At 38.6% G+C, this 14,057-nt stretch overlaps 1 protein-coding gene across 4 annotated transcripts in view; it reads right to left on the reverse strand.

The window, feature by feature from the left end:
- The window catches only part of adamts9 (ADAM metallopeptidase with thrombospondin type 1 motif, 9), a 255,565-nt gene that overhangs the window by 199,921 nt on the left and 41,587 nt on the right, over positions 1-14,057 (reverse strand). For all 4 annotated transcript variants that reach the window (XM_060835670.1, XM_060835669.1, XM_060835668.1 and 1 more), the window contains exons 4-6: positions 2,122-2,393; positions 1,507-1,590; positions 1,288-1,412 (exon numbers count right to left, since the gene is read on the reverse strand). In XM_060835670.1, coding sequence (XP_060691653.1) covers positions 1,288-1,412; positions 1,507-1,590; positions 2,122-2,393 — 481 coding nt within the window. The remainder of the gene's footprint in view (positions 1-1,287; positions 1,413-1,506; positions 1,591-2,121; positions 2,394-14,057) is intronic.

The following is a 14,057-nucleotide window of genomic DNA, read 5'->3' on the forward strand; positions in this document are numbered from 1 at the left end:
TTTCAATATAAATTGTTTATCCAACGTGGTGTCCAAATTCAATTTGCATAATGTTATACCATTTGCATGTCAATTTCCTCCAAGTAACACTTCATTTATAAGTTTCTACTCATTGGAATGCTGACCCTCCCACTCCAGTTAAACTCTCTTCCAACCTCTTCCATTGGGCAGAAGGTACAAAATGTTAAACACATGTACCAACAGATTCAAGATCAGCTTCGTCCCTGCTGTTTTTTAAATGGACTTCTGAATGGACCTCTCAACATTGATCTCACTCTTCGTGTACCTTCATTGCAGCCATAAACTTGTATTCTTCGCTCTATTCTATTATCCTAATATACTGTATATAGTATGATCTGCCTCTACTGTATGCAAAACAAAACTATTCACTGAACCTAGCTACATGTGACAATGATAAATCAAATCAAACCATCAGCGCAGGAGCAAACCATTCATTCCTTGGGCCTTTTCGATCTTACAGTTAGATCATAGTTGGTCTTCTATCTCAATTTCATTTTCTAACATTATCCACACATGTCTTGACAACTTTAGTGTCGAGAAATCTATCAATCTTTGTTCTGATTATACTCAATGACTGAGCCTCTTTTACCTTCTGGTTTAGAGAATACCAAAAATTCACCTCCGAGGGAAGGAATTTCCCTTCATCTCAGTCCTAAATTGCCTACTCTTGTTTTTCCTGCAGGTGTCCTTTCAACCCTGTAGGAATTTTGTATGCTTCAAGGATCATAAAGGAAATCAAGATGTAGTTACTCAACAACCTCATGGACTGGTCAGAGATTGTTTGCTCAAAGCATGCAATCGAATGGGGATGGACATAAAGTAGAGTGATCAACTGAAGAGGAGTCGGTGGACCTGCTTGGAGGATAAATTCATAAGATCTCCGGTGATAAAAAAAAGAGTTCCACAGGATTCTTCATGAATCTTGAATTAACGTAAAGGTTGTTGGAAGATAAACAGGGACACAATTAAATCAATTTTGAAACAAAATCTGGACACTCACAAGCATAACTTTGTACTGAGATATTGCTAGATTAACAGAGTTTTCTGTCTGTGGATCCCATCCATCCCTTTAACTCAATCTTAGGAGATTGCCCCATTTATAATAGTGTGAACATTTCCCTATTCACTCTGTTTTCTCTCCACAGATGTTGCCAGAACTGCTGAGTTTCTCCAGCATCCTCAGTTTTTGTTTTGTTTCCTGAAACTTCTTAAGTCGTTTCACAAAGAAAGTATTACTTTGGATAATACAAAATTATCTTGTAGTACCTTGTGATAAGTACAGCAGTATCGTGATGAGAATGATGGTTTTCGTCTGGATTATTCTGTTTTTGTTGCCATATACAGAAGTTTTTTAATGTTGTTTGAGCATTAAATGATATAGATGGACCATCCTAAAGAGGATAATGAAATAATATCAAGTAAATCATTTACATTTCAGCAGTTCAATTGAATTATGAATATTTCAGTACCTAATTAATATGTTACCTGCTCACTATTTATAATAATTAGTTTCACAACTACAATATTGATAAGATTTCCAATGCTTGGATCTTTATAGATGGTAGCCACCTGCAAAAATTGTAGATAAAGTGTTAAACATATGGGGTTAACAGTAAACAATAATAAAAGTGTATACACTTGCAGGATTACATTTTTTTTAATGTACGGTTGACAACAGACTTGCTACATGTTTGTAGATTTTCCAATTTTCATTTTTAAAATTCGTTACAGTGTCAGATTATGATGTTTGACATCTTACAACTTCTAAATCAAGTTAGATTTTCAAAAGATGCTGGTCATAAAATATAAAACAGTAATTTTTACAAGTCAACTCCAGGAGGCTGATTGGAAGAACAGCTTTAAGCTCAGTCAGGCTGAAGGGTTGATTGAAGTTGACATATTAAAAAACAGTGCAGGGACAAGGAGATGACTATAAAACATAATATTTTATTCTTCAGACATCAGGGATCAATATGTTTAACTAGTATTAAAAGCAGCAACTACTGGCCTTTAGTAGTGCATGAAATACTTTGAAATAAAGTACTTTAGAAACTATTAGTACAATAAAGTACTTGAGAAAATATGAACAGAAATACTTACAATGGACATTAAAGTGAGAACATAATGTTGGAGATTCGCTCCGTGATGTTCGACCATTCTACTGTCTGCAACAACCATAACTTCAACATACCGAGGGTAGGACAAAAAACGTTTTGTTCTCTTGTGGCTTTTTGTTCTGGTGGTACTGTTATCCATGATGGCTAAATTGGGTATTGCAATACTACTTTTGAAGTTATCCAGATCAGACAAAATATTCCTGGATAGTCCTTGATGCCATTTCCTTTTGTTTTTGTTTTGGCTATGTTTATGACCTATGATGTAAAGAGAGAGAGAAAAATATCCTAAAGAAAACAGGTTTCAACTGATTTCCATCAAAGTAAAATTTCAAAACACTAAAATAAAGTAAATTCACCGTAGTCGTACTGGACCATAGGATTGTTGTTTCATTGGAGAGAGAGAGATGACTGATGGCGGTTTTACCTGAGGCTCACCATGCCTCAGGTGAGGGAACAGGCTGAGAAGAAGAGTCTGTTACGGTAAACTTAGCCACTAAGGGAATTGAACCATGCTGTTGACAATATCTCTGCTTCACAAACCAGCCATCCAAGTTAACTGACCCCTCAAAATGCTGAACATCCAAAAGGAATGAGATAAGGTGCGGCAGAAAAGGTTAATATGCAAGGCATGATTACACTGGACAAGTTTACATAGTTGGACTATGTTAGCTGGATAAAAGAATGGTTAACCAACAGAAAAAGTGAATCAGGATAAATTAGTATTTTTCTGGTTGGCAAATTCTAACTAGTGGCATGCAATAAGGTTTGGTCCTCAGGCTCTAACTATTTATAACATATCTTAATGACTCTGATGCAGAGATAAAATGTGCTGTAGCCAAATTTGTAGAAGACACTAAAATAGGTGGGAATGAGAAATAAGACATTTTGAAATGGATATGAAAAGATAGGTGAATGGACCAAAGTTTGGCAGATGGAGTTGAATGTGGATAAGTATGAGGTTATCTCTTTTGATCAGAAGAATGAAAAGGCAACCTTTTTTTTAAATGGAAAGAAACTTTAAAATGCTTCAGAGCAGGGGATGAGTTGCAAGTACCGCATGTAATGAGAAGTTACTTCGGCATTTGTTGCAAAAGGAATGCATTAAAAAATGGGGAACTACTTGCTGCAATTGTACAAGGTATTGGCAAAACTGCATCTGGGGTACTGCGTACAGCTTTGGTCCCTTATTTGAGGAAGTAAGTCACTGTAATGGAGGCAGTTCAGACAAGGTTCATTAGATTAATTCCAAAGATGAAAGGCTTGTGTTATGAAGAGAGATTGAGCAGTTCAGGATGATACTCACTTGTGTTTAGAAGAATGAGAGGAAATCTAATTGAGGTATATGAGATGTTAAAGGGGATTGACAAGGTGGACATGGATCAAAGGTTTCCCCTTGTGAGACAATCTGCAACTAGAGGACATTGTTTTGGGCTAAGAAGTGGCAAATATAAAATAGATGAATCTGTGGAGTTCACTGTCCCATAATGCAATTGATGCGAGGGCACTGAATAAATTTAAGGAGAAGATAGTTAGATGTTTAATTAGTAACGGCTTAAAGGGTTATGTGGAGTGGGCAGGAAAGTCGAGTTGAGACTGAGATGAGATCAAGCATAATAAATGGCAAAACAGGCTGGAGGGTTTGAATTGCCTACTCCAGCTCCTAGTTCTTATGATGTTTCAGGCAGGAAAATTCAGTTGTAACAAACAAACAAAATATATTCTTTTTATAATATTCACTGGATTTCTGGATAAAAATATTTTCAAGTATATTTTAATAAGCATTAGTCAATTGTAAGGTATATATTTAAAACATATATTTTCTAAAATATGAATATGATTTTTGTGTTCCTGAGAATATTGCACTCAATTATGAAACACTTTTTAATAAGTAATCTTTCCAATAACATACAGAACAGCAAGATGCACTGTGCCACTACTCAGGGGTAAGTGCATTACTTCCTCTCCATATTCTGTTTTCAGTCGAACTGCAGCAAGATTTACTACGCTCCTGTTGTATAGTATTGTGGCTGACATAAAATAGTGGGGCTAAGTTTCAAGTCTGTTGCATGCAAAGCAATGGATCAGCTATTGTTTGATTGCAATGCAATGAAAGTCAGGCAAGTTTTATCATGGGTGGGCAATCACCCCCATTAGGCTACCGTGTTAGGTGGCAAAATTAAAAATTACACCCATTCTCTTGTCTATGCTGAAAAATTGAGCTTTTGCAAATATAATATTAATACATATCTCTATAAAATTCACTCTACAGTAACTTACTTCAACCTTTCTTCAAGAATTCTTGCTTTCCATTAATTTTTTTTGTTTGTTCTATTTTCTGTGGTAGATTTCGGATACAGGAACTGCAATAATTTATGCTTTCTTTATCTTTTCTCTTAATTACAGAGCTGACTATAAAACTGACTTTTCTCTTCCTATTATTTTCCATAGAGGATTTTTATCTCTTAGCACGATAATTGCTGAAGGATTTCCAAAGTGAACCTATAATCCCTTGAAAGTCCACAAGGGAATTTCAGTGTGCCTGCAAGGTCAACAGCCTCCATCTGAGATCAGTTATACCATGCAGAATGGCTTATGAATTCTGAATTCTGCACTGTTCTGTTTTAAATATTTCATCAGGCGTTATTTCAGTTTTGCATTTTAATTTTAGTGTGAGAGCTCCTGGATGCCAGTCTGTTCCAGGAAAAACATGTCTGCAGTAAATGACTATAGCTCAAGCAGCGTCAGCACAGAATTTATGAGCATGAGGCTGAGATACAGACACTGTGATATAACAGGGAAAAGGCTAAGTTCTTTGGGCACTTTATTCGAGAAGACAGCCTCACACTCTTAGGATATGGTGTGCTGATCTAGCCACTGGTCAGGCAAAGCAAGATGTGAGCGCGAGTGAGGCAGATGAGGGGTCTCAGGGGACCGAAGTGCAGGAGCCTTAGTTTTTGCAATTGCCCAACAGATTTGAGGTTATTTCAGCTGGTTTGGGTGAGGTCTGCACAATGGATGAACTCAATTGTCATAACTCAATTAACAGAAATATACTCAGGTAGGGAAGCAGAAATGGAAGCAGTGATAGTAGAGGACAGTATAGTAAAGGGGATTGACCCTGATCATTGCAACCACAAGAGACAAAGAGTCCAGGGCTGTGTTGTCTGTTTGATGCCAGGGTTTGGGGCAACTGCTTAGTGTTGATGAGGATCCTATAATGGGGGAATGAGGTATCAGTAGTCATAATCCATGTTGGTGCCAATGGTAGAGGCAGGAAATAAATTCTGCACAGTCAGGATGAAGAGCTAGATACCAAATTAAAAAGCATATCCTCAAAAGTATTAATCCCTGGATTATTATCTGGGCTCATGCAAATTGGCTAAGAGAAATAATGTCTGGCTCAAAGACTGGTGCCGCATAAGTGGCTTCAGGTTTGTGGGGTACTGGCACTAGTGATGGGCAAGATGGGAGTTGTACCGTTGGGATTCTATATCTGAATCATACTGGGGCCATTGTTCTAGCACACCATATAACAGGGGAAGTAGAGAGGGTTCTTAAGTAGATAGTACAAGCAGTGGATAAAATTTGAGAATTGGTGGTAAATAGAAGAATAGAGACACTTTAAGAGAGAAAGGTGAAAATACAGGAAATGACAAACTTACTCTACAAGTGATTCTATACATAAAGCTATTTCCTCCCTGGCTTCCTTATCAGCATAGGGTACGATTCATATGGCCCTGGTGATTTTTCCAACTTCAAGGAGATCAGTGCCTCCAGTACTTTCCATCTCATGATGCTAATTCATCTAATACTTCACCCTACTTTTCCAATTCAATGTCTGCATCAGCCCTCTCCTTTGTGAAAACAGACACAAATTACATGTTTCGAACCCTCTCCAAATCTTTCACATCCACACAAACAATGTTTATTTCTGATAGGTCCAATCTGTTCATTGGTCATTCACTTGCTCTTAATGTAGTGATAAAACATGTTTGGATTTTTCTTAATTTCTTTAATCTTACTCGCCAATGCTTTACCGTACCCTCTCTTTGTATTCCTTTCTCACTTCACTTCTGTACTTTCAACACTCCACCAAGCTTCTTAAAGTATTGCATTTTTTGGGGCTATCATTAATTTTGTTTTTCTGCTTTATCTTATCCTATATGCTTCTGGATAACCAGGGAACTCTGGCTATGACAGCAGCACCCATTTTCTTTGTCAGGACATGACTGCACTGTACACATAGAATCTCACTTTGGAGGGCTTCCCACAGTTTTGCCATTGATTATCTTTCACGTAGCTGTAACCATCAGCTAGGAAGGATTTAAAGAGAGAATTAAGAAGAGCAAAGAGAGGACACGAGCAATCTTTAGCAAATTGAATAAAGGAGAACCCTAAAACTTCCTATAGATATGTGAGGAATAAAAGGATGATTCGGGTAGGAATAGGGCTAGTCAAAGACAGAAGTGGGAAGTTGAGTGTGGACCCTGTGGAGATCAGAGAGATGCTAAACAAACAATTCTCATCGGTTTTCACTCAGGAAAAGGAGAATATTGTAGAGAAGAAGAATGAGGCACAAGATATTAGACTAGAAAGGATCGAAGTTAGTTATGAACAGGTGTTATCAATTCTAGAATGGGTGAAAGTAGACAAATTCCCTGGACCAGATGGGATTTATCCGAGGATTCTCTGGGAAGCTAGGGAGGAGATAGCGGAGCCTTTGGCTTTGATATATGAGTTGTCATTGTCTACAGGGTTAGTACCAGAGGACTGGAGAATTGCAAATGTTGTGCCCTTGTTCAAGTAGGGGGATAGAGATGACTCAGGTAATTATAGACCAGTGAACCTTACTTCTATTGTAGGAAAGGTTTTGGAAAGGATTATAAAAGTTAAGATTTATAATCATCTAGGAAGCAACAATTTGATTTCAGATAGTCAACATGGTTTCATTCAGGGTAGGTCGTGTCTTACAAACCTCTGAGTTTTTTGAGAAGGTGACCAAGCATGCAGATGAGGGTAGGGCAGTTGATGTGGTGTATATGGACTTCAGTAAAGCCTTTGATAAGGTTTCATGTGGTAGACAGTTGGAGAAAATGCGGAGGCATGGAAGTGAGGGTGATTTAGCAGTTTGGATTAGAAACTGGCTTTCTGAAAGAGGGGTGGTTGATGGAAAATATTCAGCCTGGAGTCCGGTTACTAGTGGTGTGCCACAAGGATCTGTTTTGGGACCACTGCTGTTTGTCATTTTTATAAATGACTTAGACACAGGCACAGGTAGATGGATTAGTAAATTTGCAGATGACACTAAAGTCAGTGGAGTAGTGGACAGTTTGGATGAATGTTACAGATTGCAGGGGCACTTGGATAAACTGCAGAGTTGGGCTGAGAGGTGGCAAATGGAGTTCAGTGCAGCTAAATGTGAGGTGATGCACTTTGGGAAGACTAACAGGAAGGCAGAGTACTGGGTCAATGGAAAGATTCTTGGTAGTGTAGATGTGCAGAGGGATCTTGGAATCCATGTACATAGATCCCTGAAAGTTGTCACCCAGGTTGATAGTGCTGTTAAGAAGGCATACGGTGTGCCAGGTTTCATTCATACAGGGATTGAGTTCCGGAGCTGCAACTATACAAAACGCTAGTGCGGCCACACTTGGAATATTGTGTACAGTTCTGGTCGCCATATTTCAGGCAGGATGTGGAAGCATTGGAAAGGTGCAGAGGAGATTTACCAGGATGTTGCCTGGTCTGGAGGGAAGGTCTCATGAGGAAAGCTGAGAGACTTGGGTTCTGTTCTCATTGGAAAGAAGGTGGCTAAGGGAGGATTTGACTGAGACATACAAGATGATCAGAGGATTAGATAGGGTAGGCAGAGAAAGACTTTTTCCTAGGATGATGACGTCAGCTTGTACGAGAGGGCATAGCTACAAATTGAGGGATAATAGATTTAAGACAGATGTCAGAGGAAAGTTCTTTACGCAGAGAGTCGTAAGGGTGTGGAATGCCCTACCTGCAAAGGTAGTCAACTCAGCCACATTAGGGAGATTTAAACAATCCTTAGATAAGCACTTGGATGATTTTGGGATAATCTAGGGGAACGAGCCGAGAATAGTTCACAGGTCAGTGCAACATCGATGGCCAAAGGGCCTGTTCTGCGCTGTGTAGTTCTATGTTCTTTTTGCAAGCTTTACAATTTTTGCCTTACCCGAGTTTAGAACTTCTTCTCCTGTTCTATCTTTGTCCCGTTCTGTGATGATACTAAATCTAACTGTGTTCTTTATCTCCAAAATGGTCACCTTCTGTTACTTCATCCAGCTGCCCACCTTCATTTCATATGAGAAAGTCTAGAATTGCACCTCTCCCATTGAGTTTGGAACATTCTGCTGCATATTCTTAGAAAGGCAATCTCTTTTGACCAGCCTGAAAAGATTGATGATTTGTGTGAATATTTCTTTCAATTCTTTCACATTCAGTCCTGGTCCTGTAACTTGCACACTTAAAAGTCCCAACGTTATTGATGGTCTTCTCCTTTTCTCATGTGTCCCTTCTGCCAGGCTACAACCTTCTCTGTAATTCTAGCCCCATCTATGATTTCTCTTGAACTTACCAAGCTTCCCCCCTGAGCCCAGACCCTGCCAGTATCCCTTAGCCTTACATGCCCCTTCTTCAATCCACCTGTTCCTTCACCCTCACCAGCACACCTCATTCGCCAGTTGTTTTGCCCATTCTCTATTTGCAGCTAGCACCTTTTGTGTTGAGTGCTTGAGTTAGGCATCAGCCAGTGTGGCTGCTTCACTTGGGCAGGCTGAATGGAATGAGCAGCCACTATTCCTTACATTGTAACCATTTAACAAAGAAGCACCTTGGTTCTGAAGCACCCATAATGCTGAGACATGTGTACTCACCAGAGATTCATGCCACAAGTCTGCCCTGCCTCATATCAGTCTCAGTCGGGTTTGTGAACACATGTTTTTCTCATTTTTGTCCAACACCGTTGCGCACATGAACATAATTCCAGCAGACTGGAGTATTAGAGAGTAGTCATTGCACGCTAATGAATGCAATAATGACCATCACAGTGGAGAAAACCAACCCACCTGAAAGAGTCTGAGAACTTGATGCCAAAACTTCCTGATGAAGGGCTCTGGCCCGAAACGTCGAATTTCCTGTTCCTTGGATGCTGCCTAACCTGCTGTGCTTTAACCAGCAACACATTTTCAGCCAAAACTTTAACCAGGCATCAGGAATCTGAATTTTGGCCTCTTGCCCAATTAAGTTCCTTCTCCAGGATTTTGAAATGCTCTAGGTGGGGGCAGAATATTCTGCCTTATGAGTGTATGAACATGAGACATAAGACTCAACTATGCGAAAACAAGTTTTATAAAAAGCTGAAGTGGGTCAGAACAAGAAGAAAAAAAAGAATATTACTCACATTCAAAAGTCTAAATATTCAGATTGCAATTTTTCTTGTTAGCTGTTATTCTGTTATCTCAGTGTGAGCATCTCCATAAAAAGACATTTTCCAAATGAATAAATACATTCTGGTAAAATTATTGATACTTATTGAAAGCCATAGAATATTCATGCAGTCTATCAACATATGCCATCATTATAATCTCTTCACACAAGGCCATTTGGAACAATACAACTCTTTTACTACCACCAATATTTCCCAGACGAAACTTACGATCTTTTGCACTCAATAAATACAAGCATGTATCTTTTATCTCCTCATGCAGTTTTGATTACCCAAGTGCTAGTTTTCAACTTAAAAAGTAAGTAGTAGAACTATGCTATTTCCTAAACAGGGGGAGGAATCCAGTTTACAGGTCACCATTTAGATTACGTAAATCAGACACATGTTTAAAGAAAAATAAATATGTGCATGACATGGTTACATTTTCAATACAAAGTTTGGTTTTTAAAGTGTGATTATTCACACTACTGCTGAAAGACCAGTTACACATGACATAACTAGATGTAACTTGTTAACGGGTTTCTGCCAGTGATGTGAGAGTAGGAAATTTGAAAGTCTCACTGAATTCTTGGTGACTGGGACAGGGCAAGGTCCACTGCACAGTTTATGTCAGAATACAGTGACAAACTACAGTCTCACATATCAACATCCTGAAGTAGCAGTCAGATTCAGAGAAGATAGGAGAGTAAATGCTGGCTGCTCGCTGTTAACCTTTTTCACAAAATCCATCCAATGATTTTTTTTTAATTACTGCAAAGCTAAACTCACATAAACCTAAGCTTAGTTTGACAATTGCCTCCAAATTGTGTTGACCTACAGTTTGACTTGCCTTTCTAGCTTGTTTCTTTTAGAACCCAGATGACATAAACTAAATGAAATATAGACAGCTTGTACATCAAAAAAATACAAATCTATTCCATCCAATTACAGACGAGGAGACAAATTAGGATCAGCAGTAATTCATGCAGCTCCTCAAGCCAACTTGATTATTCCACATTCCCGTCAATGTCCAAAAACATTTCACCTGCTTTACTTTTGCTTTAAAGACTGTCAACCTCTAAGAGAGATCAGACCTCCTTATCCCTGTCAGAAGTGGGCATTTGGAAATAGTTACTCCTAATTCTAGCCCTTACCATAAGAGGGAACATCCTGTCCACATACACCCTGTGAAGACCCCTTAGGATCTTATATGTTTTAACCTTTTGATATTCTTAACTCTACCAAAAACAAGTCTAATGTGTCCAACATTTCCGTCCATTCCAGATATTAGTTGAGTAAGCTTCTTTTAACTGGTTGCAATGCATTTTCATCTATCCTTGAAAAAAGATACCAAAACTGTGTACAAACCTTCAAATTTGCTTTCACCAATACCCTGCATAAATGAAGTGGAACCTCTACATTTTTCTATTCAATTCATCTTGGAAAGAATAACATCCTATTTCCTAATTACATTCTACGCCTGCATTCTAACTGATGGCCTGACCAGATTGTTATTTTCTTCTTTTGATGGCTGGTTCTTCCCTATCCCATGATTATTTCATCTTCAAAATGGCTCAAGTCCCATTGATGTTGTCCCTTGGGAATACTTTCCTATATATGGTTAAATTACTCACCTACAAGGAGCGAGAGACAAAGAGGAAATCATTGAAAAATCCCAAAAAATTCACAAGGAAAATTTTGAACAATTTTGACAGGGTAAGGACAGGATATTCTGTTTCCACTAGTTGGTCTGTCAGTAACTAGAGGTCACAATTTCAAGATTGTCAGCAAGAGACCTAAGAGTCAGACACTGTCACACAGTTTCAGTCCTATGCTAAAATCCTATTGGTAAAGTCACCATAGTTCTACCTGCCCTGAGGGGTTGCTCTGCTATTAGATAGAGACAACTGCTGCTGATTTTATCTGAGGATCACCACATCTCAAGTGAAATGAGAGACTGAGAAGGAGATCTTTCATGGTAACCTCAGCCAGTGTGGGAATATGGGGTGTTTTGGGTAATATACATGGGACAATTATGACAAGCTGCGATTTATTTCCCTAAGTTTATACATTGACATGTAGTTTCAAATAACCTTGAAATAGATTGGAAAAGAAAAATATACTTCAAAAATATGCAGTAAAATTTGCTAACAAGTTAATAATTTTGAGATTTAGGGATAAGACACATAAATATACTTCTGCTGGAGGGACATTAGGATAACCAGAAAGAAGTGAAGTAATCCAATGAGATAGAAATTACATTTGGGAAGTGGTGTATAACCTGTAGTATTGGATCAGGCTGCCATTACATGTCCTCTTAGATATTCACCTCCACTTCCTGCCATAAAAATTAATATTTGACAGAATGTTTCAGAGGCAGCTAATGCAATATTGCCTGTAATAAGTCCAGAGCAAATCTATATCCCTATACAACAGCAGATTATATATTCAACTACCTTTCAGAGGCAGCTAATGCAATACTGTCTGTAATGAGTCCAGGGTAAGCCTACATCCCTATAAAACAGCAGGTTATATGTAATAACTACCTTGGTTCAACATCTTTATTTTGAAAAAAATGAGCTGTGCCACAGAACATCGGATCCGAAGAAATAGTACTTAATTTGCTCTATGAAAAATGAAAATGATACCTAGAAACAGCAAGATGACTCTAATGATGCATAATCAAAAGAAATTAGAATATTTAAATGTTTCAAAGCCTGAGTTAATTAAGGGAAAGCATGAGAACCTCATAACTCAGTGAGTTAGAGAACCACCAACAGATAATCTGCATTGTGACTTGCTGACAGGCAAACCAAGGATGAAAGTCACTGTCGTCTATTTGGTAAAATAGTGATCACAGAATAATCAAGAGCAGTATATTCAGGAACTGAAAAGTCCCAATGGTCAGTAGTCAAGCACTTTTCCTGCCCCTCATGTTCCTTCCTCGTGTTAACGTTTGAACGTGATGTTGAGCCAATGGGTTCTACAATAAACTGTCCTCTCTTCTCTGCCTTCTGATAGCTGACGTTTGCCCAATCCTTGATGCTGCTTCTTCAATAAGCTCTTGGGGTTGAACTTTACATCAAGCATGTTACACTTTTCAAGTTGGTGTCCAACATTCCTTCCAGGTGGGGAATGGCAAACAGTCCGCCATTGCCATCCCGAAAAACAGGCCATTTGGATTCATGAAGAGGCAGAATTAACAGAATTCATCAAAATCCTCAATAATTATCAAATCTTTATCAAAGCCACAACACACAAGGAAAACATTAATTCTGATGCATCATGCCTAACACTCAACATTTCCTTTCTTGCAACTTACGGGAGTGACATTTCTTTGATTATTTGTCCCCAGTTTTCTCATGCAACGCGATTGTTTTTCTGGCGTATATTTGTTCACTGTCCTTGTGTATTTTTAGCATCATTCTGAGCATACTGTTGCATCTTTTTGGATGGCCAAACTAACTCTATTTTTGAAACTTGATGATGTCTATCATGCCTTTCCTAGATTTCATTCTCCCAAAGTCATTTTCATTGTTTACTGTATATTTCCAAGATATTCTGAGCATTCTTATCTATGTCCACATTTTAAACATTTGGAGTGTGTTGTCCATTTAATTTCCTGTGGTCCAGGTTTTACAGCCGTAGAAGGTATTGACCAGACATAACAGGCAGAATCAATCAGCTGGTGCCCCCAGAAGGCAAGCTGGGTCCCACAGAAGGCAAGCAATGGTTCAGAGTTAAGAACAGAGATGCCAGAGGGTTCTATTTTCTTTTCATCGCATGACTGACCAGGAATCTCTCCTGCTGTTTACCACCTATCACAGGTATACTTGGGAAGGATTTCCACATCGTCTCCCAACCTGTTTCACCACATTATGAACGCACTTTCTTTGGTCATCAAATCCTGGATTGCAACTTGAACCCAGGCCACAAAACCTCAGCTATCAGCTAATTTCCTGTTTGCTTGGAGTTTCTTATTCCAAACACTACATAACCATCGATGTATTCTATTACTGTTCAGGTGGACTTGTTTATTTACAATGAGTCCTATTTTCTCAGTCACCATTACTAAGATTAGCCTTAAATTCCAGTTTCATTTTAGTCCAGACTTCTGGAATATTAGTCCAGTAGCATTACTTCTATGCCACCTTCTTTCCCTTAAACTGTGGTGTTACACATTGCTTAGGGAGTCAGAATTGCTATGGCACCATATTTTTTACATGCATATAACAGTTGGGAGCAATGGATAGTAATAGTATAGGCTGACCAGGAACCTTTCCCACTCTTAACGCCCGCAGTTGGTACTTGCTGGAAGGATTCAATGTGTTTGGTCACATTATATATCAAGTCTTGAAGTTGACGGTCAATATAGGTTATATATAGAGAATTTCTAGCTTAGAGGCAGGGTTACCAGCATTGTATTACAAGACTTTGGCTTTCAGATGGTTTTCTTTTTATACCTT

Source organism: Hemiscyllium ocellatum, chromosome 14 (assembly GCF_020745735.1).
Source record: "Hemiscyllium ocellatum isolate sHemOce1 chromosome 14, sHemOce1.pat.X.cur, whole genome shotgun sequence".
In the NCBI taxonomy this organism is placed as follows: domain Eukaryota; kingdom Metazoa; phylum Chordata; class Chondrichthyes; order Orectolobiformes; family Hemiscylliidae; genus Hemiscyllium; species Hemiscyllium ocellatum.